The 17403-nt window shown below is 37.6% G+C and overlaps 1 protein-coding gene across 2 annotated transcripts in view; it reads right to left on the bottom strand.

The window, feature by feature from the left end:
• Positions 1 to 16748, bottom strand: part of LOC129759350 (homocysteine-responsive endoplasmic reticulum-resident ubiquitin-like domain member 2 protein) — a 32298-nt gene extending 15550 nt beyond the window's left edge. Inside the window, exon 1 of one of the 2 annotated variants that reach the window (XM_055756778.1) lies at positions 15819 to 16748. In XM_055756778.1, coding sequence (XP_055612753.1) covers positions 15819 to 15947 — 129 coding nt within the window. In that variant the 5' untranslated portion in view covers positions 15948 to 16748. Of the gene's footprint in view, positions 1 to 5031; positions 5219 to 15818 lie in introns of those variants that run through there. The other variant, XM_055756779.1, reaches the window with a different exon arrangement.
• Between the last annotated feature and the right edge of the window lie 655 nt (positions 16749 to 17403).

Raw genomic sequence — 17403 nt, forward strand, 5'->3', positions numbered from 1 at the left:
CGAAACTCCCTCTAGCATCGATTGAGCTAGCGTGACTTCTGCCATATTACGGGTTTTGATGGCCTATTTTAGTCGTGTGTTTGCTTCCAAAAACAGTCTTAAGAATATAAAAACATCAATAGACCCGTTTTAATATTTAGCGAAGAGATTTTGCTATATGCTGTATATCATCTGCGCTGCGACTCGATTTTCGATTCGATGGGGCAAGACAGCGACAATGCTTTATAAAGGCATTTCGAATCCCTGATTTGGTCAGGACATGCTTGCAGGAAGCAATGTAATGTTTTCTAGCATTGTTCAAGAAATTAAGTCTTTGGACGTCCGTTACTTCTGAAGTTCTGAATACATTAGGTGAATGAGTGGTTCTTCTCTCTGGAAGAAACCTATATGAAAACATCCATATATTAGGACCGACCCAAACATAGGGGAATTAAATGCGGATTTTCAAATCAAGAATGTAAATGAGTAAAAAAATAGAATAGGTTTGAAAGATATACAGTGAGGGGCAAAATAAAGTGTCCAAATTATTTTTTTCTTTTTCTTTTATTTTTCTGGTTAAAATTCAACGAAAACACATCCTAATCAGTATCCAGAAGGTGGTGAAAGCTGGCCGGATACGCTGGGCGGGACATGTTGCGAGAATGCGGGACGAATGTCCTGCAAAACAGGTGTTCGCTACGAATCCGGTAGGAACAAGACGAGCGGGTGCGCAACGAGCGAGGTGGTTAGACCAAGTGGAGCGTGATCTGGCGAACGTGGGGTGCCCGAGGAATTGGAGAACGGTTGCCATGGACCGAGTGAATTTTAGGAATTATGTTCGTCAAGTTATGTCGTGACTCGTGAGACGGAATACTATGTAAATAAATAAAAACATCGTAATAATTTTTTAAATATTGTTTATTCTATTCTTTTCAATTTTTGTTAATGTTGCGCTGGTAAAAAAACAGTTAATATTCAAAAAAAAAAAAAAAAAAAACAGGGGCAAAATAAAGTGTCCAGATCGGTACAGCTTCAAATTGATTCAAACTGAAGGCAAACAAGAACGATTTAATAATGGGTATGGCCTCCTTCGGCCTTCAACACCTCCTGCAAGTGCTTCGGTATACTTTCAACAAGGTTGTGCAAGTGTTGTGGGTCGAGTTCCTCCCACGCATGCATGGCATCAAAATAAGTATTTTTAATTTGTCACACCATTCTTATCAATCAGAGCATCGAGGATGGCCCACAGATTTTCGATGGGGTTCAGATCAGGACTTTGTGGGGGCCATTCAAGGGGTTTGATGCGGCAGGAACGGGAAAATGACTTCATCAGATTCGCCGTATGCTTCGGATCGTTATTCTGCTGTAAAACGAAGCGCCCTTCGAGGCCCGTCTTGATGAGGGATACCTCGAGGTTTTCCCGCAGGATAATAGGAATATGACTCAGCTGTCATGATTCCGTGAATTTTTACCAAATTGCCCACCCCACCCCAAGAAAAGCACCCCCACACCAATCACGTTACCTCCTCGGTGCTTGACTGTTCCTTGGATATAGCGATCTTGGAGCTCCTCACCCGACTTGCGCCACATATGATCCAGCTTTTTCCGGTTGAATAGCTCGAATTTGGATTCGTCGGCCCACAACAATGTTTTCCAGTACTCGAGCCGTATATCGACGTGTTCCTTGACGAACTTGAGCCGCTTAGCCTTGTTCACCTGGCTGATGAAAGGCCTTCTCACTTAGATCTTTCTATGGTACTCCTTTGCATGGATGCGGCGACGGACAGTACAACGCAATGCCGAAAATTGGAGCTCTTCCTGTATCTGCCGGATCGTTATTATTGCGTTTTTCTTTACTTCAAGAATGATTTTCTTGTCCGTTCTGGCATCTGTCTTGGGCTTCAGTCCTCTTCCTGGGCGATCCATCTCCGATCCGAACGTTTTCATCTTCTTCATGATTTTTGATACCGCTGTCTTGCTGATTTCGTAGTGCTTGGCCACTTCCCGGTGCGTTTGACCGTTATTCACATCACGAACAACCAGTTTCCGGATGGACAACGGAATGGAACCAGAAATTTATGCGTTCTCCATAGTTTTACAACTTATTCGAATGTAGACACCTGTTTGAATACTCCAGAGCCAAGCCAGTTGTTTATGAAACGTCAAAACACACAGAGCAAACAAATTCGAGGGGCCTCGCGATGGAAACTTATCGAAATTATATTGATTTTTGAGTTAGACACTTTATTTTGCCCATTTTTTTGGAATATTAATTGTTTTTTTTTTTATCAGAAAAACTTTCTTTTTTTACCAGCGCAACAAAAATTGAAAAGAACATAATAAACAATACTTTAAATATGATTACGATGTGTTTTCGGTGAATTTTAACCAGAAAAATAAAAGAAATGATAAAAAAATAATTTGGACACTTTGTTTTGCCCCTCACTCTGGAGTATTTTAAAAAATTCAATAAATTGACCGCCAATTACGAAATTTGTGATTTTTCTTGAAAATTCCAGCAAATTAACCTTAACGAAGAAATAACCCCAAAGGAATCTAACTAAAATAGAACAAAAATTCATATCCAAAATTAAACGCAACTTGACCTTATTAAGAAGAATGCTAAATCTCGACGATCATTTAAAAAAAATCTTTATTCAATATTGTATATTATATTGAAAACAAAAGTAATATTTCGGCAAACTTGTATTCGACTTAAAGTTCACTCTCAAGTGCATATGAAAGCATTATTGAAAAGCCAGCATAATTTAAGCAGCTTCCATGCAATTGATTGTATGCTTCGAGTATATATTTCAAGATTTTGGATACGTTGGACTCTAAACTAAATGTACTAATATTTTTTCAGTAGATTTACAGTACCAACAAATCACTTACCTGTAAATCTGGTGAAGATATTAGCACTCGATACCACGAACAATATTTCCGCTTTGATTGTCAGTTTACTCAGAAATCGTACGATTCTTGAATATGATGCAAACTTTGTCAATGATACACGTTTCTTGGGGACAAAGACGTTAAAGTATTCCAACAGTGCCAGCCATTGCTGAACAAGTCTTTCGGTTGCTTGCTCGAGCGTTAGCCATCGTAAGGTGACGTGCTTAATAATACGATTAGGAGTAGGCAAACGGAGCTCTTGCTGTATCTTCTCAAAATATTTTATTCTAGATGACCATCCCTTGAAGAAGTAGTACACTGCTATAATTAGTTCCGATGCGGCATCTCCTAGCTCTTCGACACCTTTTAAGAATCCGTTGTGCAAGGTGTGTATATTTCAGGACAACAAAGGCTTTCAGCGATCCGAAAGAAGTTGATAGTTTTCGCCTCATGTCAATATGAACACGCGCAATTCAATTTACTCTTTCATTGGTTTATTTTCGGTGATAAAAGTGACCATTTTTCGGAAAATAGTGACTTTAGTGACCAAATGATGAAAAAAGTGACTTTTTAGTGACTGACCCAAAAAAAGTGACCAAGTCACTAAAAAGTGACTCGCTACCAGCCCTGAATGTTCAATCAGTTCAATCAGGTATATACACGGATGCCAGAATACCTGTGAGTAAACTAGCCCACCTGATTGACTCGTTCTTCCTAAAATAAACCTACACAAACGGTGAATCCATGCACCCACGGTGGATAACCAACATACATTCATACATGGTCTTATCAAGAAATTATTAAAATGTAAACTTTGTATTAGTTATATAAGGCTTCATGTAATCAGTTTTGAATATTTTATGAGCAAAGACTCGAATAAATACTAAATGTTTGAATAGTCTCCAAGTAAATTGGAAAAAATATTTAAGAAAAAACAGAACGAAGATATATTGAAAGTAATTTTTTATATTAATATGAAAAGTGTTCTCACTTACTTGGGTTGTCCGAAAAAAAGGCGAATATTTTGGATCCAAATTTTTTCGAGTTTCAACCGTTCTTCGGCCTACCAGAAGACTTCCTACCAAATTTCAGTTCATTTGATTAACTCTTAATAACTGCAAAATCCACTTTTTTGGCTTTTATTTTTATGCATATGCATCGATTGCTCTAAAAATTAGGTTTTCTTAATCAAGACAAAATTTCACACATTTCCTTCGAAGACTGTAAGATTCCAAATTCCAATATAAACTTGAGGGCGGTGAGCTTTCCATTGAAGTTAACTCAGTAAGCTGAAATTTTGTATGAGGTTTTCTGGTAGGCTAAAGAACGATTTCAGTCCTCAAGGTTTAGATTCCAGAACATATTTTTTTTTTACATACTTTACAAAAAAGGCTAACAACAGCTTTTCTATCAAACCGCAAAACTTGTTGAGCTACCACAAGTGCATTTTCAAATCTCAAAGATTGAAGAACAAACAGAACAAACAAAATTTCTCTCCAAAACGCAATACCTGATGGGGCCGAGTTCCTCAGCTTGAGAAATTGGTGATTTCTTGCGCTTCTTTTCTCCTTTCCAAATCAATGGATAACATTGCAGAAATCATAAATGTTTATTATTGAAGGGGTCGAGATTGTGGTCTTATTTTTCTGCCAACGAAATGCACACATCATTGGCACACTGCTTTGTTGATAAAGAGCTCAAACACAGCTGTTGGCTGCGGAAAATTTCGAGAAGTTTATTGTTATCAATCCCATCCAACCACACAAGTCTATGGAACTGTTTAAAAACACGTAGCTTTTCGTGATTTGTTATCACGTTTCAGAGCAAGAGAGGTGTTTGTGAAAGAATACAAGTAAACATGGCGAGCTGCCTGTAGTAGAGATTCAATTAATTTCGGAATAATTAGCTGCTGTTTTTTTCCAATTGAAGCTCGAACGTATGCTAGAAGGTTAACTAGGCAAAAACGCCCAAATTTGCATCGCACAAAACTATCAAAGGTCATCTGTACCTCGTAACGGGTTGATTATTTGAACTGCGGATTTGAATATTTCCATCCATTCTGGTGAATGAATGAATATATCGTCACAATGAATTAAAAATTCGAAGACGTAAGCCAAAACGGAAATATTATGATCGGTAATGCGACACGATATTTACCAAATTATTGAACGAAACTCGAAACTTGCTCTGTCTGGGTCTCTGGGATCGGCACAATTTGTTTTGGTTTTGAAGAATCAATCGGTGCTGCGATTCTTTCCACTTTCCTCTTTCTCTGCCGAACTGAAACTACCGCAGCAGAGCGACCGGCTGGCTCCGAATGAGCTGTTCTCCGTTGAGGTGGTTTACTACTGAAAGGACTGACGACTGACGTGGTCATCGCACAACATGTGTTTGTTTGCAGTATTATATATATGTACGTACATACTACACAATAATAACAATTTCAGTAAGCTTGAGCTATAAGCTGGCTAGACGGACCCGGCTCGGCATATTCGATCGTAGAAGTTGAAAATAGTGAAATAAAAAAAGAACACACAAGTAAAACTTCAATCGAAACAACAACGACATTTTGAATGAGTATTGATCAGGGTTGCTAGCGATTTTTCGTTTTGAAATTCCAAAGTTTTTCCCGGTTTTTCCCAGTTTTTTTCCCGGTTATAAAAGATGATTATCCTATTTATTATACTCGTTTTTTAATATAAAATCATGTTGAAGAAAAAATCTATGTTAAGGGCCTCAAACTTCTAACTGTTTTTAAGATTTGTTGTTTGTTTGTAAGAATGTAAGATTTTATTTTGTATTAGGGTAGAGGCCTTAGATTTCGACAGGAGCTTGTTTCGATACAATTTTGACATAAGACATATATTTAAGCGTAGGAAACTTTAAGCTAAAGTTTTACGTAGGAAGAATTAAAAACTAAACACTTGCGACATAATGCTTCGTTCCTCTGGCCAATTCAAACGAATATACAATACAATAACTTTTTCTGGTGAAAAAGAGGTGTAACTCTGCCTAAAACGTCTCAAACCGCCAAATTACTTGCTATTTGCATAAAATAATTTTATGAAATATGTATATCGAACACTGAATCATTCCGAACTGAAACTAAAACTGGTAGTAGCAGTATAAGCGAGAAACCTCTATAAGTGAGAGAAAACACCAAGTCCCAAGCTTTTAAAGCACAAAACCTCTTTAAGTGAGAGTGTAAAACATCAATAAGTTAAAGTCGTTTCCCTGACTAGACCAAGGAAATTAGAAAAAATACCACTTTTGTAGTGAAGTTTTGGTACCAAAATTATTATCAATGAAAAAAATATCCTTAGTTCCATATTGAAACTCACTCGAGAAAACTTCGAACTGCTGCTTCAACTGGTTTCTTATAAATCAGTGGATTTTTATCAAATACACATTGTTAAGTTGCATTTCTAGACCATATTTAATGCATTTGTATGTTGTTGACCCTCTATTATATAGCACCTGGTTAAGTTTGAAACCTCTTTGAGCGAGAAAAAAGTTCAGTCATTTGACTCTCACTTGTCCAGGTTTGACTGTAGTTAGTTTTGCATTTGGTTTTGTCGATAATAGCTTCATTATTAGTTTTGTAGCATTTGAGTTATTATGTCATATTGCTTCAAAATAAGATAAAAACGCGATTGAAACTTTATTGTTTACTGATAAACAAAAATAAGCGTTTCTGAGATCAATCTATATCGTGATTTTCAAAAACTTCTCTGAAAATTTAGAAATGATTTTAAAAATATTTTTGAAATTACATAAAAAATTTCAAACACGACAATTTTCCCGGTGAGGTGACGAAATTCCCGGTTTATTCCCGGTTTCCCGGTGGCACGATGAAATTCCAAAGTTTTTCCCGGTTTTCCCGGTTCGCTAGCAACCCTGATTGATGAAACATTCCGCATCCATCGCAGACTGGATAAGGGGAAAAAGTTCTTATCGAAAAGATCGCTTAAGTGCTCGATTGCGATTTGGAATCGCGATTCGGGGCAAACTGACCAGGACGGTGTGCCAGGGGAGTGCAATTGAGAGGGGTTTCCCCAGTTATATTATCAGCAAAAATATCGAGAATGGGACATTTCGATTAGAACTGAAAATGAGACTCTGGAATGGACATAAGAAACAACAATCAAAACGATAATTGAAAATTTTGAATTTGTATAAAAGTAAATATGAGTATCAAAGTTAAGTTGTCAAATTGCATGGTTCATCGAGAATTACCGTAATAACTATGATTCAGACCAAACCTAATAGGTGTCCTACATACAATTACATCACAGACTGAGTGACTGATTGTTTTCAAACATTCAGACAATGAACTTCGAACCATTTGGGATCTTTTGGTATATTTACTTCATTCCGGTACAATACCATATCCGTATAACCGTACATTACACAACTCTTCTCAAAATATTTTGTACAAAAGTCTCCTTTACGAAACACACATTTGCGTCATTTATTTTATTAAAGTTGACATCTTTGAGATGCTCACTGAGTGCCTCCTTAAAAATAGCATAGTATTTTCAATGGGTCTTAAGTTCCGGGTTGTCCAGACCCTAATGACCATTAATGGTTAAAAGGTCTTAAATAAATATTATTATTATTACTAAGTTCTGGGTGCGCTAGGAGAATTTATGGTCTTGGATACAAAAGTGACTTCTTTGTCTTTATATTTTTTTATAGTTGGTAACCACAGGTGGTAAATCCCTGTTTACGGATTGTATTCTAAGGCACGGCGAGCCACCGCGTCCCCCCAGTTTGCTACTCTGGGTCCATGGGTACAATTTGAAGACTCATGATATACTCCGTGTATAACCCCTATTCCCTAAACTCCACCTGGGGCCGCAGACCTGGTTCCCACCTCGAACTGTTTAGCACACTATGCTTCAATAGTGTGAGGTCTATTAGCGCTAGTGCGCTCCAAGGCAACACTCATTAACGAGACCACTTCCAGCTAAACCTCACATCCTTACGACTCGACGCCTAAACTCTCCTCTAACGACTTGAGAACCGACATCTCCTCGCAATGACTCGAGATTCACACACAATCCTCTCCTCTTCGCGACTTGAGGCCTGATATCTCCTCTAACGACTTGAAATCTGACCTGTACTCGTAATGACTCGAGGTGACCACTTGTACCCCTCCTCTTGTTGGTAAGAGGCCTGATCCCTCCTCTTACGACTCGAGACCCGACCCTCATCATAAAGACTCGGAGTTGACCACACAAACCTCTCCACCTGAAGGTTTGAGGCCTGACCTCTTCTCTAACGACTCGAGGCCCGACCTCTTATCTTAAGGGTTCGAGGTTTGCCACCTTGCCCGTCGTGTGCCTGATCGAGAACAGCTTATCCTAGACTCGCGCCTGTCACAGCACACGCGCGGGACTCAACGCAACGACTCGGATGATTCCCGACGAAGACGTCATCCTACTCCGACTCGAATGGCTCACCCGGCGTCGAGAGCCACTCTACCCGTGGATATTCCCCGAACGTGGAATAACCCTTTCCCAACGATTTCCACTGCGAAGAAGGTCAAGTCTTATCCCCGCAGCTTCTGTCGTTGAGAACCGCCCTACTCAGATACTCCCCGAAGGTGGAGCATCCTACGCACGAACGCGGCGCACCCACGGCATCCGCTACGCAGAAGGCATTGTCTTATCTTTGTAGCTTCAAACTGAGGGGTCGGACGCACTCTACTCGACAGCCCCCCGTCGATGGGGTCAGTCTACTCCGACCGATGTCCGGTCTTCTTTATCCCCCTTGGCTGGCAACCCTAGGATTTCCTGCCCGTTGTGTGCCAGATCGAAAGCAGCTTGTCCTGGACTCGCGCCTGTCACGGCACACGTACGGGACTTGGAACGCTACGACTCGGATGTTTCCCGACGGTGACGACATCCTACAAAGGTAAACAAAGTCTACGTCATGTCACTTGCCAGGATGTTTATGTATCCTAGGCGAGAATCGTAAACAGCAGTTTTTTTTTTATAATCCTTTATTTGAAACGGCTCATACGATGAAGTTTTAAGGAGCCAAACTCGTTTTCTTTGTTTTAACAATCATTTTCTACGCTTAGCACTTTTTCTAAAAGGAAAAAGAAGATAGAAAATAAACAGCAGTTGGCAATGGTTTTTTTCTCTAGTTTTCGCTGGTACAGCGATGATGGTTGTTTGTTTGAAAATGCAACTGACGTCACGAATGGTCTTGGTTACAATGTTTACCAAAAAAATAAAAAATAACACTTAGCAAGGGATTTCCACCGCCACCTGAGATATGTATACAGGTTGATTATATACCCCCCTTGGTTATAACTTTGCGCTACTACGATCCTTTTTTTTTAATACACCAACAGAAACATTTCAATGTCAGTAAACATGTTCGGAACATTTTAGTTATATTCACTTAACTACCTAACGCTTACCAATCAAAAAATACTTATAGGACTGATTTACAACCATCCGAGCATAGATTGTGCAGAAATGATACATGATGAAATTCTAAAATATGAAGGTATCTACGAAGACATTATTTTAACAGGCGATTTTAACACTAATCTCATGACTCTGAATAATAAAACCGAACGTTTTTGCAATGTATTGATGGAAATCGGTATGTATAACGTTAGAACCGAACCAACTTTTTTCCATAACCACGGAGCTTCGCAACTTGATCTACTTATAACACAGAGAACAGACATACAAGCTAGCCCACGAAACTTGTGTAAAAATCCCAAGACCCTTTTTGAACCAATTTTTGATTTTTGGTTGGGCCACCAGATGTCTGCAAACACACCAAAGAGAACTGTCAAAACAAAGCTGACTAAGTTCCAGTCAGTTTTCGATAGGTCGTATGACCTTTTGAACGGCGCAATAGATGAAACTGTTTGTAGTCAATTTCTAACGTATTTTTGGGTGATAGCATTTGAAATTTTACACACTTTTTTGACGATTTTTTGTTCGAGCTTGTACGTCTGTTCTCTGTGCTTATAACTAGCAGACATTATTCAGTCTTACGATTTGGCTAAACAAGTTTTCCTAATGCTTCCAATCATGATATTATCTATGCTTCTTTAAACTACGAAACAGAAATTAAAAAAGACGATTTTTCCTATAGAGACTATAAACGATTAGATCCAGATAAAGTAATTCAAGAATTTAACAAAATAGATTGGCCCTATTTTTTTTGCTCTCTCTGATACGAACGACATCGTTGATTTTTTTAATTACTGTATCAAACAACTGCACGATATCTGTGTTCCACTGAGGAAACTAAATACAAATAAACGAAAAAAACAATCCTTGATTCAATGCAAATCTTCAAATGGCACTTATTGACCGCGATCGCGCTTATGCTAGATGGAAATTAACTAAACTCAATGAAGATCAAGTTATTTTTAAAAGCGCAAATCTTGTATTGAAAACGATTTTCATCCGGATGTAATAAATCAAAAGTTTCACGAGAGCTTTAATGTAGATCAAGCACAATATTATAACCATTATTATGTGAACTCAACAGGTTTTAAGTTTAGTAGCATTCAAGAATCATCAACGCCGTATACGAGGTGAAATCAAATGCCGTAGGACTAGACGAAATACCCATAAAATTTGTAAAACTCATTCTACCGCTCACCATAAAACACTTGTCATTCATTTTTAACATTATAATTTCAACATCTAATTACCCAAAGGCTTGTAAACTTTAAAAAATTATATCTTTCAAGAAAAAAACAAACTTATCATCACTTTCAAACCTACGTATTAGTATATTGTGTGCCCTTTCAAAAGTTTTTGCACGAATCATGAAGAAGCAAATAAGTACTTGAACGCAAACAAATAACTGAGCATCAATCTGGTTATAGACTAGGCCACAGTACAAAAACAGCAATGCTTAAAATATATATATATATAGTTCACCAAAAAATATACATTTGAACGTTGTTTTCAGATATACCAAATACCATGTAAATTGAAACAAACATACATACAATGTTACCAGATCTATCATAAGATAATTTTTGAATGCGGGATGAACATCGATCCGAACCTAAAGGAAATTACAAATTGCAAATTACAGGGAAAAAACTGCTTTGAACCTACAGGTGAGTGAGCCTATGAGTCAACGAATTACAGGAAAACGATTTGAATCCCACGAAATTCGTTAAAACATCAGATATTTCCGAGATACGGGAAGAAAACAACCTGAATCTCGTAACCATATATATCGTTTAATGGAACAATTTCAGGATAACAATAGTCTTTATCAAGGTTTTAAATGACAGATGTTTTATATTCTCAATTGGTCATCTGAAACATTACCAGCAGGATTTTTTCCTTCAAATAATTATCTATTAACTGTGAAATTGACCTTCAACCTTCTATGTTTTCAGATTGAACTGACATTCACAATCATGCATTGTGATAACTTCAGAAAATAAAGCATAAACATAAAAAATATTTGCCGTTTTTTAGATTGTTAAAAGTTCTATTTTTTGCATTGTGAATACCTGAATTGTATGAAAAACTCGGAAAGAAACATTCTTGTATTCACAGAATAATTTTAAAAGTCACAATTTCGGGGGTACTGTTTCGAAAATACAGGAAAATTTGACAGTTGCTTTCCTGAGATGTTTTGCTGTCCTGTAATCGTCCTGCTATTTCAGTTGTTTAAAATCGAAGACTAAACCGTCCAGGCCTCAGAAAAAGGGGAAGTGACTTTTCAGGAGACAACTTCTCTTTTCCCTAGTTTTTAAGTTTGAGTTTTGGTTTGATTTTGCAAATAAAGCCAACTACATAAATTGCTGCCAGAAATATTGAAACGATAGAGTACCGCTAAGGAACAATGATTTGGCATGAGACGGGAACATATAAGAATAAAATCCCAACACAGGTCTAAAATACGAAACCTGGTTATAGGTACATTACTTCGGAAGTTTATTCTTATGTCCTCAGACAATTATATATACAATTATTGTCAAAATTGAAACGTATAATAAATTAATTTAAAAAAATCTTCATCTTCATCAATGAAGGGCATGTTAAGGGATAATTTGTTGATTCAAAAAATGTGCAGAATTCTTCATTAAACAACATTTTCATTACCAATGCAGTTGAAATTTTAAAATTGTTCAACAGGGATTTTAATGAGGTCTCCGAATTATGATCCTGACATTTTTTTTTATTCAAATAACACAGCTGAATGACGTCAATTTTTTTCCAGGAATTTTCTTCAACATCAATGTTGTTATTTTCAATGTAATAAAATTTATCAGTATTCAAGGTTGAACAGTATTTCTTAAGTAATGTAATTTCAATTTCGTGCACGCCTGTTAACTTAAATTTCCAGAATACCTAGTCAAACTTAAAGTTGAGGAATGCCACTGAACTTACTGGTATTTTAGGCTTTCTTTGATTGGACTCAAATGTTCTGCATCATTCTTTACAACCCAGCCCATGGCCATGGCTGTTTGTTTTCAGTTCAACTAAACCCTTCTCATTTCATGATTTGAAAAAAAATTCCTAAAATTGTTCTAAACAGTTGAATAGAATGTGTGCACTGCAGGGCTAGAAGCACCCATGCGGTAAAAAAGTAGGGCAAAATAGTTACTTTGAAGTGAAATTAAGGTAAAATTAGTGACCAGATCAAGATGAAAACTAACTAAAAAATTACATAAAAACTAAAACGCTTTAAACAATTCTGTTAATTGAAAAACGTTTTTTGGAAGGCTCTTGGCCTCACTTGTAGAAAAGCAATATATTGGAAAAAAGAGGAACATTTTAAATGAGCTAAGATAATTTAAGAATAGCGACCGCAAAATCCTGAAGTTCTAAAGAAACAATGGGAGGGAACCAAAAGATCGTACTGTTAAGACTAGGACAACCAAGCCCGACAAGAACTTTGAGTTTATCCATTTTCTTTGAAAAAAAAACCCACAAATTTTGAAAATTCATTGTATAGTGTATACACCATCAGAATTTTTTCAATATAACTAAAACAGTTGAAAAAGTCTTAAATTATATTGAAAAAAGTTAACAATTCGAAATAAATTTACAGAAATAAAATTTTTCAACAAAATTGTTATAAGTGAGGGATCTACAAATGCAAATAAAAAACCAGCACATGTTTAACGAAAAGTTTAAAAAATTTACTTGAAACTGAGTTAAGATTTACATTTATAGAAATTTCATTCCATGAAACAGTCATGAAAGTAAAAATTGGGAGGTCTGCATGAAAAAGTGACAAAACAATGATAGAGGTTTGAAAAAAGATAAAGGACAAAATGTTGACAGAAGATTGACAATGACTTAAGGAAACTTAGCTAAAAAATTGACTTAGGATGATAATATCACAAAAAAGGCTAAATAATTATACGAGACTAATCTTTAAGGAAGAAAATAGTTTTTCAAATTTGAAACTTACTTAAAGAGAATTTACTTACAAAAATGAAACATTTCCTAAGAGATTCAATGCAGACTTTTTTGCATGATTCACATATCAATCATTAGAAAGATTTACTGAAAAAATGAGGTTCAAGAAACACCTATTGGAATATTGTAGAAAATATATCAGTAAACCTCTAAAATCAAATTGAGAATTTTGATTTCTTACCTCGATCTTGAATGGAGTTCCTCGATTGAATGTTTGAAATCAAAATAATAATTTCAATTTGCATTCTGATTCTAAATTTTCTTAAACTGAATTTCTGTTAAGAATGTTTAAGAATGCTACTTAACTCTGATTTTGTAAAGCAGTTAGTTAATGATCGGGATGTTAACAAAGGATCCAATTTTCTATGGAGCTGCAAATAGATTTCATGTAGTATCTTTTTCAAATCATATACTAACTAAGTAGATTGGTTGGTGATTGGTGGTTTTGGATCCTTTCTTCACGTACTGCAAAAATAACATCTCCAATGATCAACACGGATTCATGCCCAAACGCTCTACGACAAGTAACTTGCTAACGTTCACTTCTTTTGTGCATGAAAGTTTTGTTGCCAAATCTCAAACCGATGCAATCTATACCGATCTGTCTGCTGCTTTCGACAAGGTGAACCATGAAATTGCCATCGGTAAACTCGAACGCTTAGGATTCTGTGGTACTCTACTCGGCTGGTTCCGCAGTTATTTAACTGGTCGTAAATTGATTGTTCGAACGGGTGACACCTTTTCCAGGCAATTTCCTGCTACCTCCGGTGTGCCTCAAGGTAGCCATCTCGGACCGATTATTTTCCTAATTTACTTCAACGACGTGTTGTCACTCCTCGACGTCCCCAAACTTGGCTATGCTGATGACCTAAAACTATTTTACACCATAAACGACAACGACGACATCAATTTCCTGCAACGTCAATTCAACCTCTTCGCTGAGTGGTGTGACATTAACTGCCTGCCATTAAACCGCAGCAAATGTGCAATCATCAGCTTTTCTCGTAAGCGGCAGCCTTTAATTGCGGAGTACTTCCTCGGAGACGAACCCATCGCACGTGTGAACCACGTTAACGATCTTGGCGTAATCCTAGATCAGCGCCTGGAATTCAAGGCACACACCAACTATGTGATTGACAAAGCATCCAGAAGCCTCGGTTTCATTTTTAGAGTGGCGAAGGACTTCAAGGACGTGTATTGCTTGAAAAGCTTATACTGCAGCATTGTTCGTTCCATCCTTGAATACGCTTCAGCTGTCTGGTGTCCCTACTACCAGAACGGTGTCGATCGGCTCGAGACCATTCAGCGGCGATTCTTGCGATATGCCCTTAGACACCTGAACTGGCAAGACCCTTTTCGCTTGCCTAGCTACGAAAATCGATGCCGCCTCATAGATATCGACACCCTTCAAGCCCGCAGACAAGCAACACGTGCCTCATTTGTCGCCGACCTCCTGACATCGCGAATCGACTGTCCCACGCTATTGGAGGCTATTCCGCTTAGTGTACGACCCCGTGGATTCAGGAATCAGGATCTTCAATTGTACATTCCCTTTCGAATGAACAATTACGGAGCTAACAGCGCCCTCATCGGTGCAATGAAATCTTTCAACCGTTTTTCGGTGCATTTTGACTTCGACATTTCGAGGGATGTTTTCCGAAGAAAAGTGATTAGGGCCTTGAGATCCCCATAGTTAGATTTAAATGTTTTGTTTTTAACCTTAATTTTAAGTAATCATTGGGATCAACATGTGATCCGTTGATCAGAAATAAATAAATAAATAAATAAATAAATAAATAAATATCGCACGCTAGAATCAGTCTTATCCACGTTCAGCTAGATGCTTACTCACGCGTATAAAACGAACCACGTGACCTTGCTGATGAGAGCTAGACATAGTTGAATTGCTGGCAAAGAACTAAAGGCGGCATCTTCGCTAAACTAAGAACCAATCAGAGGTATCTTCTCTATAAGTATGTACCTGTTTTTTCTAGATATTTGAAAAACTCTAAGTCCAATACCTATATGGATTTGTAATTTTCCAAATTTATAGAAAAGGGTTCAGTGTCATTAAGTTTTGTTACAAAAGGAAATCGGAACGTATTTTTAAGGAAATTTCAAGTTGGAGCAGTTTTCTCTTAATAGTGATTATACCTACCTAGAAAATTTTACAAAAAAGTTCAACATAATTAGATTTGCTTTAATTTCCGTTATATTTCCAATTTGGAAACTTTTTTTCTTGAAGATTTTATTAATTTGAAGTAGGGCAAAAGTATTTATAGCGAAGAAAAAAGAACCAATTTTATATGTTTTTCATAGCTTTTATCTATAGTTGATAGGACACACAAATGACAATAAATAAAAAACGAATAACTTAAAAATTGATTGCAATTTAATTGAATCAGATTTAATAAACAGAATTACATATTTGCGTTATATAGACACGTCACTGCCAGATAAAAGCAATGATACATATTATGTGTGAAACAAAGCAGATGCTGTACTTACCGGTTTTCCAGGATGCACCTGGGTTAGATGCCCTTTGAGGCGTCGTATCGTCCACGAAGGTGCGCAGTGGACGGTTTGATCAGCAAATTGCTGATTTGAGGCCTTCACGATCAACGTAACATCATCCATCTTGCCTCGTCGCAAATATTCGGTTGTCTATTGTTACGGATGCGGAGATGATGCAATTACTAAGTATTCCGGTTAGCGGTTTCGAAGGCTCCAGCTAATCGGATCCCGATCCCCTCCCAGTAGAGAGATACAGTTGGTGATCCCCGAAACACACTTGCTCTAGCTATTCGATCGGAAAGAGGATTCAGGCCAAACTGGTCCAATGAACGGCGTAATTTATTCTTAAAACAAGATTATTATTTTTTACGGGATGCAAATTGACGACTACCACACAATCATGCGAATTAGATTGATGATCTAATTTTAGGCCTTGGTCCTGTTTGTTTTGGGACACGGATCGGATCGTTTTCCTTTGTTCCCAGTTTTTCCAAGTGTAAAACCTTTCACTTTGCGGTACTCAGCACACGTACTCCGGGTCCAAATCGGAGAAATTTCCTTTCACCCGCTGTTACGAACAATTTCCACTTTTCGAAGGTTGCACGCAGCACAATCTGTTACGGATATTTTTGCTTGCTTAAGTAATTTTCTATACGGCCCAAATTTATTCTTTTCACTGTTGTAGTCCCAGTTTGCTGAAACAATCAAAACAACACAACGCCCACGCACATGTAAATCAATCGCTGCCGCATCGAGATAGCGAAAACTCAAAACCGAAAATTACTTCCGAGTTGCAACGAATCGAATGATTTGCTAACTATATTTTCCGTCTTTTTAGTTGTGCAAGAGACAACGGGCCATTACAGGAAAAAAACAACACCTCGATCTTTCTGGTTTGACGATGTTTGTGTGCGGTGTGGGGTTCGCTGATTGGCTGGTTTTGTTGCCCTGGGAGGGTTCCAAAGATAGTTCCACAAAATTATCACCGCTTCCAAGTGTTTTGATCGACACGTCATCTGTGACTGCACTTCTTTTATTTTGACACTTGACAGCGAAAAGCAGGGATGCCAGGTGTTGAGGACAAAAAATCTGGGCAATTTTGAAAAAAAGTCTGTGCGTGTCTGTGCATAAGGAAGATCTTAAATTTGGTACTTAACAATATATTTGATGATGAGTGTGACCGGGGGGGGAGGGGTGGGGGGAGGTGTCTAGGTTGTGCTGTGGTATTCGAGTTATTTTCGAGTTAAAAACTATATAACAAACACTATTTCCTACCACGTACCATGTAGATCTTATTTTAAAGAAAATGTTTTGAATGATTGGTCAAATACCAATGAAAACAGGAGAGATTTCAGTCTAATCTGGCACTAACGGATCATATCCGATACATGAATATTGATTTCATCGCTCAATTTTGAAAATCTGTAAAATCTGGGCACTCTCAGCAAAAATCTGGGCAAAATCTGTGTCTGACCAATATCTGGAAGGAGGGTCAAAAGTCTTGGTTTTACAGACAAATCTGGGCACCTGGCAACCCAGGCGAAAAGCGACGTCGCCCGTCAAAAGACGCTGTCATGAC

This window comes from Uranotaenia lowii, unplaced genomic scaffold, assembly GCF_029784155.1.
Source record: "Uranotaenia lowii strain MFRU-FL unplaced genomic scaffold, ASM2978415v1 HiC_scaffold_140, whole genome shotgun sequence".
Taxonomy (NCBI): domain Eukaryota; kingdom Metazoa; phylum Arthropoda; class Insecta; order Diptera; family Culicidae; genus Uranotaenia; species Uranotaenia lowii.